A 12,598-nucleotide genomic window follows, 5' to 3' on the forward strand; every position below is an offset into this window, starting at 1 on the left:
TGTGAAAGGGGGAAAGGACAACACGTTGCCATTTTTCCCTCGAAATGGCAAAATTTGACACGGAATTTTGACTGTCCCACCCAAGGCGCGCAATTCTTGTTTTAACTTTGGCAGAGGGTGACACAACAGGTTGTTTCTAGTTACATTTGACTAGCCTAGATACTGCTTGTATAAAAGTCGCTGAGTCTCTAAACAGCGACAAGTTTACATAGAAAGTATTTTTCGATCTCAATAGCGTCGGTTTTCGTTTCTCATCGAGAGCCGGACGACGGTCGTTTCAGTCGTTTCTGTCCATTGCCGATCGCACTGGTTGCATATCTCTTTTGAAAGAAATACGTTATTACTTCAGCGTTTCTGAAATCAAGCAACATCTTTTTGAAAAACCGCGTTGTTACTGTGACACTATTTTTTCTCGTTCCCCCTTGACAGAGAAAAAGCTGGATAAGAGAAGTTGGACCAAAGTAGAAAAGCAGCATTTAGCAGATTCTCTTATGCAGAGACTTGATAGCAGTTCTTTAGATAGTTCACAAGGCATAGGTGTCGGTTGTAATCGACTACAAAAGACAAAAGAAGAGCATAGCAACCAACCTGATCTATCTCGTCGCTTGGAAGAGTTATGGGAAGAACAAATGGAATCGTATTCTGAGACTAAACCTACCTGCCCGAGTTTGAACTTGTCAGCTGCACAACCTGAGATCAATATGAATAGTTTTTCGAAGCGAGTAGTACAAGAATGGAAGGATGAGTACGTCGGGCCCAAGTACTATTCTATCTCACCTGTTTCATCGCATGAGAATTCCGTAATATCTGAAGACAGTATAGATCAAACGGAACTAAAGAGCTTGGATAGTTGTGCCGTTGGTTCTCAGGCGAGTTTAGAACTTTGCCAAGAGGCGCTAAAGAATGATGAGTTTTTTCGGTTGATGGCGCCTAGTGAAAGAATGTTTCGTCGTGCTGTGTTAAATTATCGTACTCAACGCAGACATTCCTTGGAAGATGCTATAAAAAGCAATGGCTTTATTCCATTGTTACCGAAACAAGAAAAACAGTGGATGCAATCAGAAGATAATTTCCAAGTTTCTTATTCACGACCTTTATTGGAGATACCATTTTGGAGCAATCGTTGTCGTCGTGCTGTTTCACTTACTTTGAGCCATAACGATTTGTTGGAAGACTTGGAATGTATATGTTCTACTAGTCAAGGAGGAGGAAGTTTTGTTGATTTGGAAGCGAGTTCGGAATGCGTTTCTATGGATAAATGTAATATTCGTCGTCACCCTCGCCATTTAGATGGCTCATCAGGTGGTTTTTATTCTCGTGAAGACAACAGAGTGAATAAGGAAGATTGCACTAGTCATGTGGGAAATTCTCGCTATCATGAAGATCGTTTGTCTTTTAAGAAGCGTTTCCGTGAAATGTTTCGTGCTTCAAAGCATCGTGGTTTTATTTGTTGTGTATATTGTGGAGCAGAATGTTGGGCTCCTAATGGTAATTATTTCAAAGTTGTAAAATGTTATCTGACATTTTGAATAGGTCGATATCACTTCAATTCTTGTAAGGTTTACAACGGCAGAATAAGAGATGAAACTGTTGGAAGAGATATGACCAACACTTTGTCACATGTGAATTCGACTACTCATCATTCGGATACTTCTCGTTGTGATTCTCAGCAAGCGAGTCTGAAAAAAAGTCGCTTCCGTCATTGGAGTGAAGCTGCTCGTGTAGAAGGATTCAAAAAGACTTTAGATCGTCCAGGGTATGTGGTATGTTTAAAATGCGGAGAACATGTGTGGGCACCCAACTCTCGTCGCCATGCTTCTATGTGTTTTTTAACAAATGAAACACAACCTGTACTAAAGCGTTCAAGAAGAAGATGTTCGGATAAGCAGGATTGTGTAACAAATACAGAAACTTGTTCAGTGTTGTGCGATTCTCAAGGACTGACCTATTCTCATTTGTCCCTTTCGAATGTCGAGAAGAATGAAGAATGCTGCCATCATGGAGACTCGGAATCATCGCTTTCTAAAAATCAGGAAACGGATGACTTTTGTACGGAACACGTTTCTGAAAAGTGCTCAGGAGAAAATTCTCAAATATCGAATGAGGCTGAATGGAATGGCTATTTAGGTGGTTTTGATGAATCGAAAGAAAGAATGAGTCAAATCCCTTTTGACTCGAATCATCACAAAAATGAATCCATAGCGTCCAACTTTCGTCGTTCTACTACCAGAAAAGGATGGTTAGAATGTCGTCATTGTGAAGGTTTGGTTTGGCCACCCAATGCCTTTCGCCATATTCGTAATTGTGAAAAATAAATGACTTTTACTTAGTTTTTAATAACTCCTATTGTTGTAGTGAATGGCTACAAAGATAAATGTATTGTGCTTGGTACAACAAAGAAAACTGTGAAACAATAACTTAGCTTCTACAATATGACTTTGTATTGTTGCAATCCGTTGATCCACATTTGATATGAAAATAGCAATTGTCAATAGCCAGCATTCCGCTCGGTGGCTCTTTGTAAAATGTCTCTTGCATTGTTCATTTTCTCTCGTAAAATTCTCAAAAAATCTTCCAAATTGTCCTTATTCAAAAATTCAGACTAAGGAAAACTTCAAAGACATTTTATGACTTACATGAGTTCCAGCTGAAGGAATAGAAGATGCATCTTTCCCCATTGCACTGTCTCTCAAACCATCATATGGATGGTCTAGTGATGGATTCTCAAGAGAAGGAGCATATTGTTCTTCAAAGTATTCGTCACCAACGAATGATCTGTCTGCTGCAAAAGGTTGCTCTTCATAAGAGTGAAAAGATTCTTCCATCTCCTCTTCACAAACATATGGCTGTTCTTCCGACTTGGGATGCTTCGAGGCTTGTTGCTTTCGCATTTGAGAAACCAAATGATCAATCTGCAACTCCATTCTATCCATTTGGAGTTCTACTCTTCCTAAACGATCGCTTAAACGATGAATATCCTTGAAAATCATGTAAAGACAGAGATAAAATGAATCAAGCACTTTTACTCACCTGCTCAATAGGAGCCAACATCTTTCCTAATAAATTCTCAAATCTTGTTTCAGTCATCATGCAGGTCTCTGGTGGTGAACTAAAGGTTACCGAACTTGCAAAGGAAGTGGATGTTTGAGGAACCTCCAATGGAACATGAGGCTTTGGTTCTTCATCTATACTATGCACTTCGCTGGAAGAAAGACTAGCTAAATTTCGATAGAATACTTGAGTATAGTTTGTGATAGGAGATTGACGTCCAGTTGCTTTAAGATGGAAAGGATACGTTGTAGATGAGGAAAATGATTGGATGGTTTGGGAACGAGGTTCGAATATGTCTCTCTTAGAAGAAAACCTTTGACTATGTTCGAAATTGTCATCGCGCAACAAATCATATTCTTCCATATAGTCGATTACTTGTAATATAAACAGGCATTTCTCTTCATCGGTTGCCTTGTTCAAGAAAAAGTCCTCATCAAAAGGTGGCTGCAAACTTGCCACTCATTAGTATAGAAATGAAATATTCAAATCTGTCTTACCCAAAGTGGCAACGAAAAATGATCCAAAGCCTTCGCAATAAACGATATGTGGTAGAAAAATGTTGATCAGAAATAGACTGCTTCTCCATTCCATCCATCACATATGCAGGAAACTTTCCAGCTATCCAACGTAATAATTTCAGAAAGAAGGAAGGTTTCACTCGTTCCTTTCTTTTACAACCAGTCAGAAAAAAAACTGAAACTATGATTTTCTCACTTACAGCTTAAGTTGCGACCATTCTGGATATTTGTAATGTTTCAGTTTTTGTTGCAACTTTGAGAACAACGTTGCATTCATAGAAGGTTGGATTGGAGCCATTTGTTTTCTAAGTTAAACAACTTCGCCCTTACTTTTCAAAAGCAACAAGAGTCTTATGATAAGGCCAGTCCAACCTTCAAGAAGAAAGAATCGGACACGTTATTTCAAATTTGATTTCCTCAAGACAACGCAAGGCGGGCTGTCTAAGACTGATTTGATTTGGTGGAAAACATTCCAACTCTTTAGAATATCGTTGAGAGAGAGAGAGAGAGAGAAAGTGATCCTACTAAAAGACAAGAAACTTGGGTCCATTGTGAAACGCATAAGTGATATCCCTTTCCTTGACATTCCAATAACCCACTTTTAAACAAGAAGATGAGCTGAAACGTAGACTTTTCATATATTTCCAATATTTCCTTACAATCAAAAAGAGCCTTTCCAACCATAAAAGGCTTCACAAGGAAAACTGAGAGACTAAGATGGTCCAAGGTATTCGTCCAAGTGATAATCCCAGAATAGATAAAAACTGCTTCTTTATATATATATATATAAAAAATAAACAAGGAAAGTTTACCTATCTCTTCAACCATTCAAGTGTTGTCCTTCAAAAGCTATCTATTGAGCCATCCTAGGCAATTAGGACACATTTCTTGTCTTTCTTGTCCTACTTTCTTCTCTTTACAATATGATATTTGCTGTGTTGGAAGTTGTGTCACAAGCGTTTCCTCCCATCGCCTCGGATGAATCCATAATGACCCTGTCAAAAGACATCTTCGAATTGCTGTCAGAAAAGAAACTTGAATGGATTGTCCTCGTCATATTGTATCTTTGCATAATAGTTACTGTTGAAAATCGTATGTTTTTTTATAAAAGAATTAGTTTGTTCTTCTAACTTGATATAAAAGAGTGAGGGTCCATGGAGCAGTCATCACCACGACTTTGTAACAGTGAACTTCCCCAAGGTACGTATGCTGCTTATTTGAGAAGTTTGAAGCCTTAAATATCCTAACAAGGTGAAGAGACTGCTTCTTCTTCACGAGAATCATCACAAAAGTCTACTACGTGGACAACCCAGGAACAGATAGAGCAGTCCAATTACGAGTCGTTGAAGAAAAGTGAAGACTATTCCGAAACTCAAAGCGAAAGCATAGAACCAAGTTATGAAGACAGAGGTGAAGATAACGAAGATGTTTTAGGAGGTGCACTTAGTGCGTTTACGAAAACAGGAGCCAAGCCAAAGTGGTTGAAGTGTAAACTTTGTAATTATGAGTATGTCCTATTCAAGGAATGATTATAGTTTCTCATATAACTTGATTAGGTGTTGGCCTCCTAATGCACGGCATCATTTATTAAAGTGCCCTGTGTTGAAAAAGTCTCCTCATTTGAGAGATAAGATGCTTCCCAATCCTGCACCTCCTCCACCTCCTCCTAGTTCAAGAAAAGTGTATGCAAGAGAAGAAGACAATCCATATTACTTTACAAGGATTAACACTGCTCCTGGATATATATGTAACAACTGTGGATTAGGTTTAAGAGGGGCCCATCGTCCTCGTCACTTGCGCTCATGTTGGAAACGAGGAAAACGAGAAAGATTGAGTCAAAATACTTTGTCCAGATATCATCAGAGAGGACAAAGTAAAAGTGGAACGACGGACTCTTCTACTTGCAGTAGTAGAGGAATTCATGAAGAGCCTTCATTCTTTCCAGTGATGGAGACCCATACGGGTATTTGGGGTTTCCAAGATAGGATTCCTGCTACCTGTGTTGTGCATCATTCGACAGAACAAAGCAAAATGAAGACGATATCTACGCATATTGCTATTGTTTCTGTTGGAGAGCAGTGGGTTATGAGAGCACAAAAAGATCAGTTGTCTGTTCACAATCTGTGCTCCTGACAAGCATTTTTGGTATCAACTATGACAAAGGGCATAACGAGTATTGACCAATCTTGTCTTGTTTATCAATACTTGTAAGGAAGTTTCGTTGTTTATTCACAAACAACCTTGACAACAAGAAAGAAGGATGCTCTTCATAAATACAGATTATGTTCGTTATGGACTATGAGTTGCGCCATTTTGAAGTCCCTCTTCTTGTTGGAGACGCATCCGATTTTCCCTTCTTGTGTTTTCGAGTTCTCTCCTTAAACGATATTCTTTTCTCTCAATCTTGTCACGCTGATATTCTCCCCATATTTTTCCAATATAAGCACCTAGCCCCATCGCTGCCAAGTGCTCCCAAGGACCTAATACGACAACCATTAAACAAACCAACCAATAGCTGCAAAAACTTACGTCGAGAAAGTGGAAGCAATCTTGCTCCATTCGTGACAATTTGTGCTGCCAAACCTATTGCGGCACCCACCCAAGCGTTCACCATAACAAAGAACAAGCTTTCTTATACCAACAAGAATTCAATAATCAATAATCGAAGGAGTGGATGGGATGGTTGATTCAGTTTGACTCGTAAGTGATGATAGGAAAAGGATCAGTGCTTATTCGAGGGTAATAAGATTCGGAGCTTCGATATTCTGTTGGGTTTAACTGTTGTGGTGTTTTGTGAAGTAGAAAAGTCTTTCTCTTTTGCTATTTTCTGACGGGGACTGTTTCCTTTTTTTCAAGATATAGTTCCAGTAACAAAATAGTTAGTGGATATATTCACGGAAAGCTTTTCCTCTATCAGTCATATGTATTGGTGACAACTGTATGGAGTTCATAAAGTGACCAACGTTGAAGTATAATATTGTTTGTCCTTCTTGATTCACGGCCAATATTATGGTTGCAATAGAGAATGGATAATAAGCTATATAACGGTACTATTGCAACTCTGTTTGGTGGCCTAAAACAATTAGTTGTAGTATTCGGAGTCTGGGAAACTGTCTTTTATGCTTTCTTAGATAAGATAAGCTACAAACAGGTAATAAGATATGAGAAAAACTATCATCATTTTATGATGAGTATATGATGATGGAATACAAATACTCGTTTCTGTTGACTAATGAGTTACTTGGTCTTCCTTATTTCTGTGTTCATGACTAGAATAACTGCCTGGCCGATGATAATATTCCTGCAGTATCTTTTCAGGAATACGACGCAATAACTGGATAGGAAATATTCGCAACAAATCCCATGCCATATCTAATGAAGTATATATATCTCTTCTTTCATAGGCTCCTTGATTAACAAAACGCCTTTCAAACCTATATATATATATATATATATATCATTGGAATAACACAATCAATACCCATGGAAGATTATTCTATGAGAGAACGCACTTATCATGAAATTCTAGGTAGAGCAAGTCTTCCTGCGACAATGCTTCCACACCAACTACAGCACGCATTGCTAAAGCATCTTTTCCCATAGCATAAGCTGCATATAGTTGATTAGATACATCAGAGTGGTCCTTCCTTGTCATTCCTTCACCGATAGCGGACTTCATAAGACGAGATAATGAGGGAAGTACATTAATAGGAGGGTAAATCTGTCTGTTGTGCAACTGGCGATCCAAATAAATTTGTCCCTCCGTTATGTACCTTTTCATAATCAGTATTTGAATGGATGTGAAAAGAAAAGACCATCTTACCATCTAACACCAGGAAGAGCAGGAATAAGATCAGTCATATCAGCATAGTCAATATGGGCAATATGAGCAATTGAACACTGGAAGCCCTGCCACGTCCACCGGCTCGACCAGAAATGGTTGCCAAATCTGTATACATATAACCAGGATAACCTCTTCTTCCAGGTACCTGATATAACAAACATCATTCATTCCAATATGAATATATTATATACATATTATATGAATCTATTTCATTCATACCTCTTCACGTGCTGCAGAGACTTCACGCAATGCGTCCGCATATGCACTCATATCTGTCAAAATAACCAACACGTGCTTTCCTTTTTCATAAGCAAGATATTCCGCAAAAGTCAATGCCAGACGAGGAGTAATGATACGTTCAATGGTAGGATCATTTGCCAAATTCAAGAATAAGGTGACTCTTTCCATAGCACCATTCTCTTCAAAGTCTTGCCTAAAAAAGCGTGCAGTTTCCATATTCACTCCCATTGCAGCAAATACAATAGCAAAATCTTCTTCGTCTTTGCCTGAACGCTTTACCAACGAAGCCTATGAATAGAAAATGGTTATCATACTCTCAAAGAGTATGAGAAGGACGTACTTGTCTACAAATTTGTGCGGCAACTTCATTATGAGGCAACCCTGCTCCGGAAAACAAGGGAATCTTTTGACCTCTGGCAATAGAATTCATCACATCGATACTTGAGATACCCGTTTCAAACATTTCCTCAGGATAGGTTCGACTCTGAGGGTTAATAGGTTGACCCTACCATATCCATTCATTCAGACACATTCCAAGGACACCAACTTTTTACACTTGCCTGAATATCCAAATAAGCTTCTGGTAAGATAGGGGGACCACCATCAATAGGCTTTCCAGAACCATTGAACACTCTACCCAACATATCCACGGATACTGGTGTTTTCAATATTTCTCCCGTAAACTGACAAACCGTCTTCTTGTTGTCAATGCCTGTGGTCCCCTCAAAAATCTTCCATAATAGAGAATCAGTACAAGTCAAACATACTATGATATACTCACCTGCACTACTGCTTTATCGTCGTTGATTTCCAACACTTGCCCTCTTCTCATACTGCCATCACCCAGTGTTACGTTTACTATCTCTGCAAACCTTGGTGACTTGACATTTTGTAAAATGACCAAGGGGCCATTTACTGCTGACACTGTTCTATACTCAAGTCTAGGCTTCACAATATAATCTCTTGATAAAGCTTTCTACAAATGTATTTTAAGTTGCCAAATTATGGTTTGAGAAACTGTTGTGCACTACCTTATGCAAGTTGAACGCTTCCATATGGTCTATCAATTGTGCTTCCACTTGTTCTTGGTTAGAGCAAAGAACTAACCCTGTGTCTCCGTTCTTACCGGTATCTTTTGATCGAGAATAACTGTTTTCAGTCGACTTGTTTTGCTTTGTGGTCTTCATTCAACGCCAAGTGACAACAACAACAACAACACCACCACCACTTGTAAAAGACAATGATGAATGAAACTTATTCAGGAATAAAGTTGGATGATATATTTGCCTGCTTTCAACTACATTTTGAAGTATTTCAATATAGATAGATACTATTTGAGTACTTTTAGAATAGAGCTTATGATCACTTTGTCTACAAATAAGAATAGACTCTTTCCATCATGCGTTTCCTTTGTATCCAACTCTCTTATTTTGTGTGTGTTTCTGAAAGAGGTAATAACTTTTAGATTGACACTTATAATGATGCGTTATTTCAACCTTGATTCTCTTGTTGTGGATGATATTAGGTTTCATGACAATCAGATCAACAGAAGGATTGCTTTAGAAATGGAGACACTTTTGGATCTTCCAACAAGAATCGATTTAGATCATCATTTGGATGTCGTATATAAGCCAACAATTTGTTCAGACTATCCAAAAGAGACCTACACTTATCCCTATTAGGATATTTCATCGATGTAGTAAAGGATTATTGCATAGTCAGAAAAGGGATCCTTTTTCAGTTCTTGACTTGGAATCCTGTGCTTCTTTCGAGCAAGTAAAGGTATCCATTTTCTTAGCCAAACCTTTCAACTCTCTACTATTTTTCTTCTAGAAGAGATATTTATTGCTAGTCAAAAAGTTACACCCAGATGTTCTCGAAACAACCACTGACGAATATATTAAAAAGGAAAGGAGTCGTTCCTTTGTAGAGTTACAAGAGGCTTATGAAGTGTTACAAAAGTTGTATGCTAGTGGCCAGTTTCGAAAAGATAAAGTGCATTATTCTACTCAGTTTACAGAAAAAGAATATGCGTAAGTACAATAATAAACAATTGTCCTCATCGAAAACAGATATTGAGAAACTGTGGATAGGTCACGTCGTAAGCCATTTTCCAAGGCACCTCCTTCACCTCGTTGTTTAAGAGCGGGTAATAATGGCGAACTTCCTTGTTATATCATATGTGATGGTTGTCGTAGTATGTGTCATGATAGAAATATTGACTGGCATGGCAATAACCATTTGTTTTGGAATGATAGTCCAAAATAAAGACTGTCTTCCTTTGAAGAAATCGCAACAGGCATTCATGCAATGTCAAAAGGAAATTGTGAAAAGTAGTCGAACCTTGTGATGTCTCTGAGTAGTTTGGTTGCTGATACTCTGTCCAAGCACTTGGATAAGTTTTTCCAAGATATCAATCGTGACCAGCTACACTTCCACTTATGGCGTGGTAAAGTGAGTTTATCCCACGTAAAGTTGAAGACTTCTCTATGGAATAGTCTTGTTAGTCCACTTGGTTTTGTGTTACAAGTGAGTTTTGATATTCTATTATTGTTGGAATATTGAGTTGAAAACGAATAGCAAGGAATGGTCGACTCTTTGGAACTCTCGTTATTTCAGTCACAAACTTCGATAACTCTGAAAGGTCTGCATCTCAAGTTCCAACAGGCACCGTTACAAGACCAGAAAAGTTCATGGTCTGAAACTATATACAATGAAAGTGTATTTATATTTTCAGGATTGGAATGGAACAAAACTTTATCCTTGTGGAAGACAGAGCTTGGCTCCTTTCTAGCAGCCTTGGTGTCGTTGACTGTAGAGGACATTAGAGTAGAGTTGGAATATTCACATTGTGGACACTATAACCAGTTGAGATTGTTTATAGATAAGTTGCAGATTTTGGAAAGGGAAGCTGATTCTATTCCTTTGGAGCATAGTGCTGAAGTAGACATCGATCTTGGCCTTGAGGTTTCGAAGCTGGTCTTATTACAACAATTTGAGTTATATCACTTACAACTTGAGCATAATATTAGTAATATTATTTGTTCACTTGCTTCATGTCGCTTAGAGTTGGATGCGATGATACAAGTCCAAGAATTTTCCATGTCTTGTTCCATTGTTTGTTCATCACCTTTGCAGTTTTATTTGGATTGGAATGTTATCGAAAGTTTATGGAATCTTCTTGAGGCGTGTCAATATTATCAAAGAGCTATGGATAAGTGTCAAGCCAAACATTTCATTCTTTATGCTGAGAAAGATACGATGGAAAGGTCTTCAGCAATGGTTGCCAAGTGGAAATGGATTACTCATTTTATGATTTTGTATTACGTGCGTCCAATGAGGAAATATTATCGTATATTTCGTGCTTGTTGTTTTCGTTGGTTGAGATTGAATATATTACAAGATGAGGTTGAATATTATCGATTGAGTTCCTCACAGATTTTTTTCTTACAGAGAATGGAGAGACGATATCCTAAACAATGTATGTCTTATTTACGACATTTGAGAGAATTGGCAGTTTCCAATGAACAAGATTGTCGTCGTGTATTTTCCTTATTGGATGAAGAGTATTTGAAAGGATTGTTTAGTCTTAGTTGCTTCTTTCGAAGTAGCTCTTGGCATCCTTTAATGTCAAAACCAACTCTAGCTATGATATGTCGTTTGGAAGAAGGAGTTGATGTTCATTTCAAAGATAAGATTCTAGAATTGGATTTGCATTTGAGTAATTGTTATTTGGAGTGGCTAAGTAATGAGAGAGAACAAAAGTGGATAGCGAATAGTCGTTCTGTTTGTCTTTCTGTATTTTTGGATCATTCATTCTCCTCACCAAGAAAAGGTCAAAGTGTTTGGAATCTAATAGATTCTAGTGACACTTTTTCTAGTTGGATACAATTGGAATATAGATTGGAACATCAAGAACCTTTTTATGGCTATTTCATGTTAGAACTTTGTGGTATACGAGTTCGTTTGAATCCTGCTGTGTTTCGGTATATTCGTCACTTGATGATGAATAATAGCTCATCAACACATGAAAGGAAAGAGGAGAGCAAAGAAGATTCTGTTATCTTTTTGATCCGGAAAATGAAGAGGATGGATCCTTTTAACCAACTTATTTGGAATGCTTTATCTTGCTATCAACCTCGTTCATCCTTGGACTGGTTTATGGAGGTAAGTTTGAGAGTTTTATTATTTTCTCTAATGAATCTACTTTTGTATATCTATCTAGAGAGGTGCTATTCTGATCCAGTTCCGTTGTTGGGATATTATATGTATGAGTTCTTACAAAGGAGATTCGATGGAAGCTTTAAGTATGTCTTGGAACACTTTAGAGTTGCAAAGACTGGGTTTCTCTATCCATGAAGAAGAGAATTTGTCGAGTTTTGGTGGAATTCAATCTACTGTAGATGCTCTTTGTATTGTTCACCTTTGGGAATCACATGGAAATAGCGAAAGTCAATCCATGTCAAGAACTTTAGTGCGTTTTGATTGTCCTATTGAATTGATTTGGTCAAGAGATGAGAAAGAGAACTTGGAAACTTTTCAGTGTGTCATTGATCAATGGCAAGTTTCTATGGTGTCGGAAGATTGGTTATTATTATGGCACTGTTTGCAACAAGATTATGAAATATTCTATTTACCATTGGATATAATCGAACCCGATCATTTGCCTTGTTGAACCTTCGACATGGAAACAACGCAGATATCTGAGTACCAAAGCTAAAATAGAATCAATTCAATAGGGGAACTACAACCAAAGCATGACTTTTGACCAAATGGGATGTATCATCGTAGTGATTTCATTACAAAGCACTAACGAGTTGCTAGACAAACTACCCTTATCGGAAAAGATTCTACTGACCAAGTGTAAAACAGGCAGGCTGATGCGAAAATAGAAAGCTATGTTACGTGAATCATATACACTGTATAGAAGTTGGATCGAAGAGGA

General features: G+C 37.9%; 8 protein-coding genes across 8 annotated transcripts; 4 read left to right on the forward strand and 4 right to left on the reverse strand.

Annotated features, from left to right (window-relative positions):
* The first annotated feature begins 474 nt into the window (after positions 1-474).
* On the forward strand, positions 475-2,390 carry Gasu_38800 (uncharacterized protein). The gene is made up of 2 exons (XM_005705135.1): positions 475-1,488; positions 1,534-2,390. The coding sequence occupies exons 1-2, from the start codon at positions 492-494 to the stop codon at positions 2,313-2,315; spliced, it is 1,779 nt and encodes a 592-aa protein (XP_005705192.1). The 5' UTR covers positions 475-491; the 3' UTR covers positions 2,316-2,390.
* Positions 2,391-2,399: 9 nt separating this feature from the next.
* Positions 2,400-4,104, reverse strand: Gasu_38810 (uncharacterized protein). The gene is made up of 6 exons (XM_005705136.1): positions 3,942-4,104; positions 3,770-3,874; positions 3,549-3,719; positions 3,031-3,502; positions 2,637-2,978; positions 2,400-2,584 (listed from the first exon to the last, which is right to left on the reverse strand). The coding sequence occupies exons 2-6, from the start codon at positions 3,865-3,867 to the stop codon at positions 2,489-2,491; spliced, it is 1,179 nt and encodes a 392-aa protein (XP_005705193.1). The 5' UTR covers positions 3,868-3,874; positions 3,942-4,104; the 3' UTR covers positions 2,400-2,488.
* Positions 4,105-4,394: 290 nt separating this feature from the next.
* Gasu_38820 (uncharacterized protein) lies at positions 4,395-5,725 on the forward strand. The gene is made up of 4 exons (XM_005705137.1): positions 4,395-4,661; positions 4,713-4,769; positions 4,821-5,076; positions 5,126-5,725. Exons 2-4 carry the CDS (start codon positions 4,724-4,726, stop codon positions 5,700-5,702), a joined length of 879 nt encoding a protein of 292 aa, XP_005705194.1. The 5' UTR covers positions 4,395-4,661; positions 4,713-4,723; the 3' UTR covers positions 5,703-5,725.
* A 23-nt stretch (positions 5,726-5,748) lies between these two features.
* On the reverse strand, positions 5,749-6,354 carry Gasu_38830 (uncharacterized protein). The gene is made up of 2 exons (XM_005705138.1): positions 6,099-6,354; positions 5,749-6,049 (listed from the first exon to the last, which is right to left on the reverse strand). Exons 1-2 carry the CDS (start codon positions 6,181-6,183, stop codon positions 5,859-5,861), a joined length of 276 nt encoding a protein of 91 aa, XP_005705195.1. The 5' UTR covers positions 6,184-6,354; the 3' UTR covers positions 5,749-5,858.
* Positions 6,355-6,369: 15 nt separating this feature from the next.
* On the reverse strand, positions 6,370-7,374 carry Gasu_38840 (V-type H+-transporting ATPase subunit b). The gene is made up of 2 exons (XM_005705139.1): positions 7,082-7,374; positions 6,370-7,003 (listed from the first exon to the last, which is right to left on the reverse strand). Exons 1-2 carry the CDS (start codon positions 7,348-7,350, stop codon positions 6,799-6,801), a joined length of 474 nt encoding a protein of 157 aa, XP_005705196.1. The 5' UTR covers positions 7,351-7,374; the 3' UTR covers positions 6,370-6,798.
* Positions 7,375-7,389: 15 nt separating this feature from the next.
* On the reverse strand, positions 7,390-8,924 carry Gasu_38850 (V-type H+-transporting ATPase subunit b). The gene is made up of 7 exons (XM_005705140.1): positions 8,780-8,924; positions 8,685-8,731; positions 8,435-8,629; positions 8,214-8,384; positions 7,994-8,158; positions 7,633-7,941; positions 7,390-7,558 (listed from the first exon to the last, which is right to left on the reverse strand). Exons 1-7 carry the CDS (start codon positions 8,838-8,840, stop codon positions 7,427-7,429), a joined length of 1,080 nt encoding a protein of 359 aa, XP_005705197.1. The 5' UTR covers positions 8,841-8,924; the 3' UTR covers positions 7,390-7,426.
* A 280-nt stretch (positions 8,925-9,204) lies between these two features.
* Positions 9,205-9,965, forward strand: Gasu_38860 (uncharacterized protein). The gene is made up of 3 exons (XM_005705141.1): positions 9,205-9,435; positions 9,487-9,686; positions 9,747-9,965. The coding sequence occupies exons 1-3, from the start codon at positions 9,271-9,273 to the stop codon at positions 9,919-9,921; spliced, it is 540 nt and encodes a 179-aa protein (XP_005705198.1). The 5' UTR covers positions 9,205-9,270; the 3' UTR covers positions 9,922-9,965.
* Positions 9,966-9,974: 9 nt separating this feature from the next.
* On the forward strand, positions 9,975-12,365 carry Gasu_38870 (uncharacterized protein). The gene is made up of 4 exons (XM_005705142.1): positions 9,975-10,182; positions 10,234-11,639; positions 11,688-11,820; positions 11,879-12,365. Exons 1-4 carry the CDS (start codon positions 10,003-10,005, stop codon positions 12,326-12,328), a joined length of 2,169 nt encoding a protein of 722 aa, XP_005705199.1. The 5' UTR covers positions 9,975-10,002; the 3' UTR covers positions 12,329-12,365.
* Positions 12,366-12,598: the final 233 nt, after the last annotated feature.

Source organism: Galdieria sulphuraria, assembly GCF_000341285.1.
Source record: "Galdieria sulphuraria unplaced genomic scaffold scaf_33, whole genome shotgun sequence".
NCBI classification, from domain to species: Eukaryota; Rhodophyta; class Bangiophyceae; order Galdieriales; family Galdieriaceae; genus Galdieria; species Galdieria sulphuraria.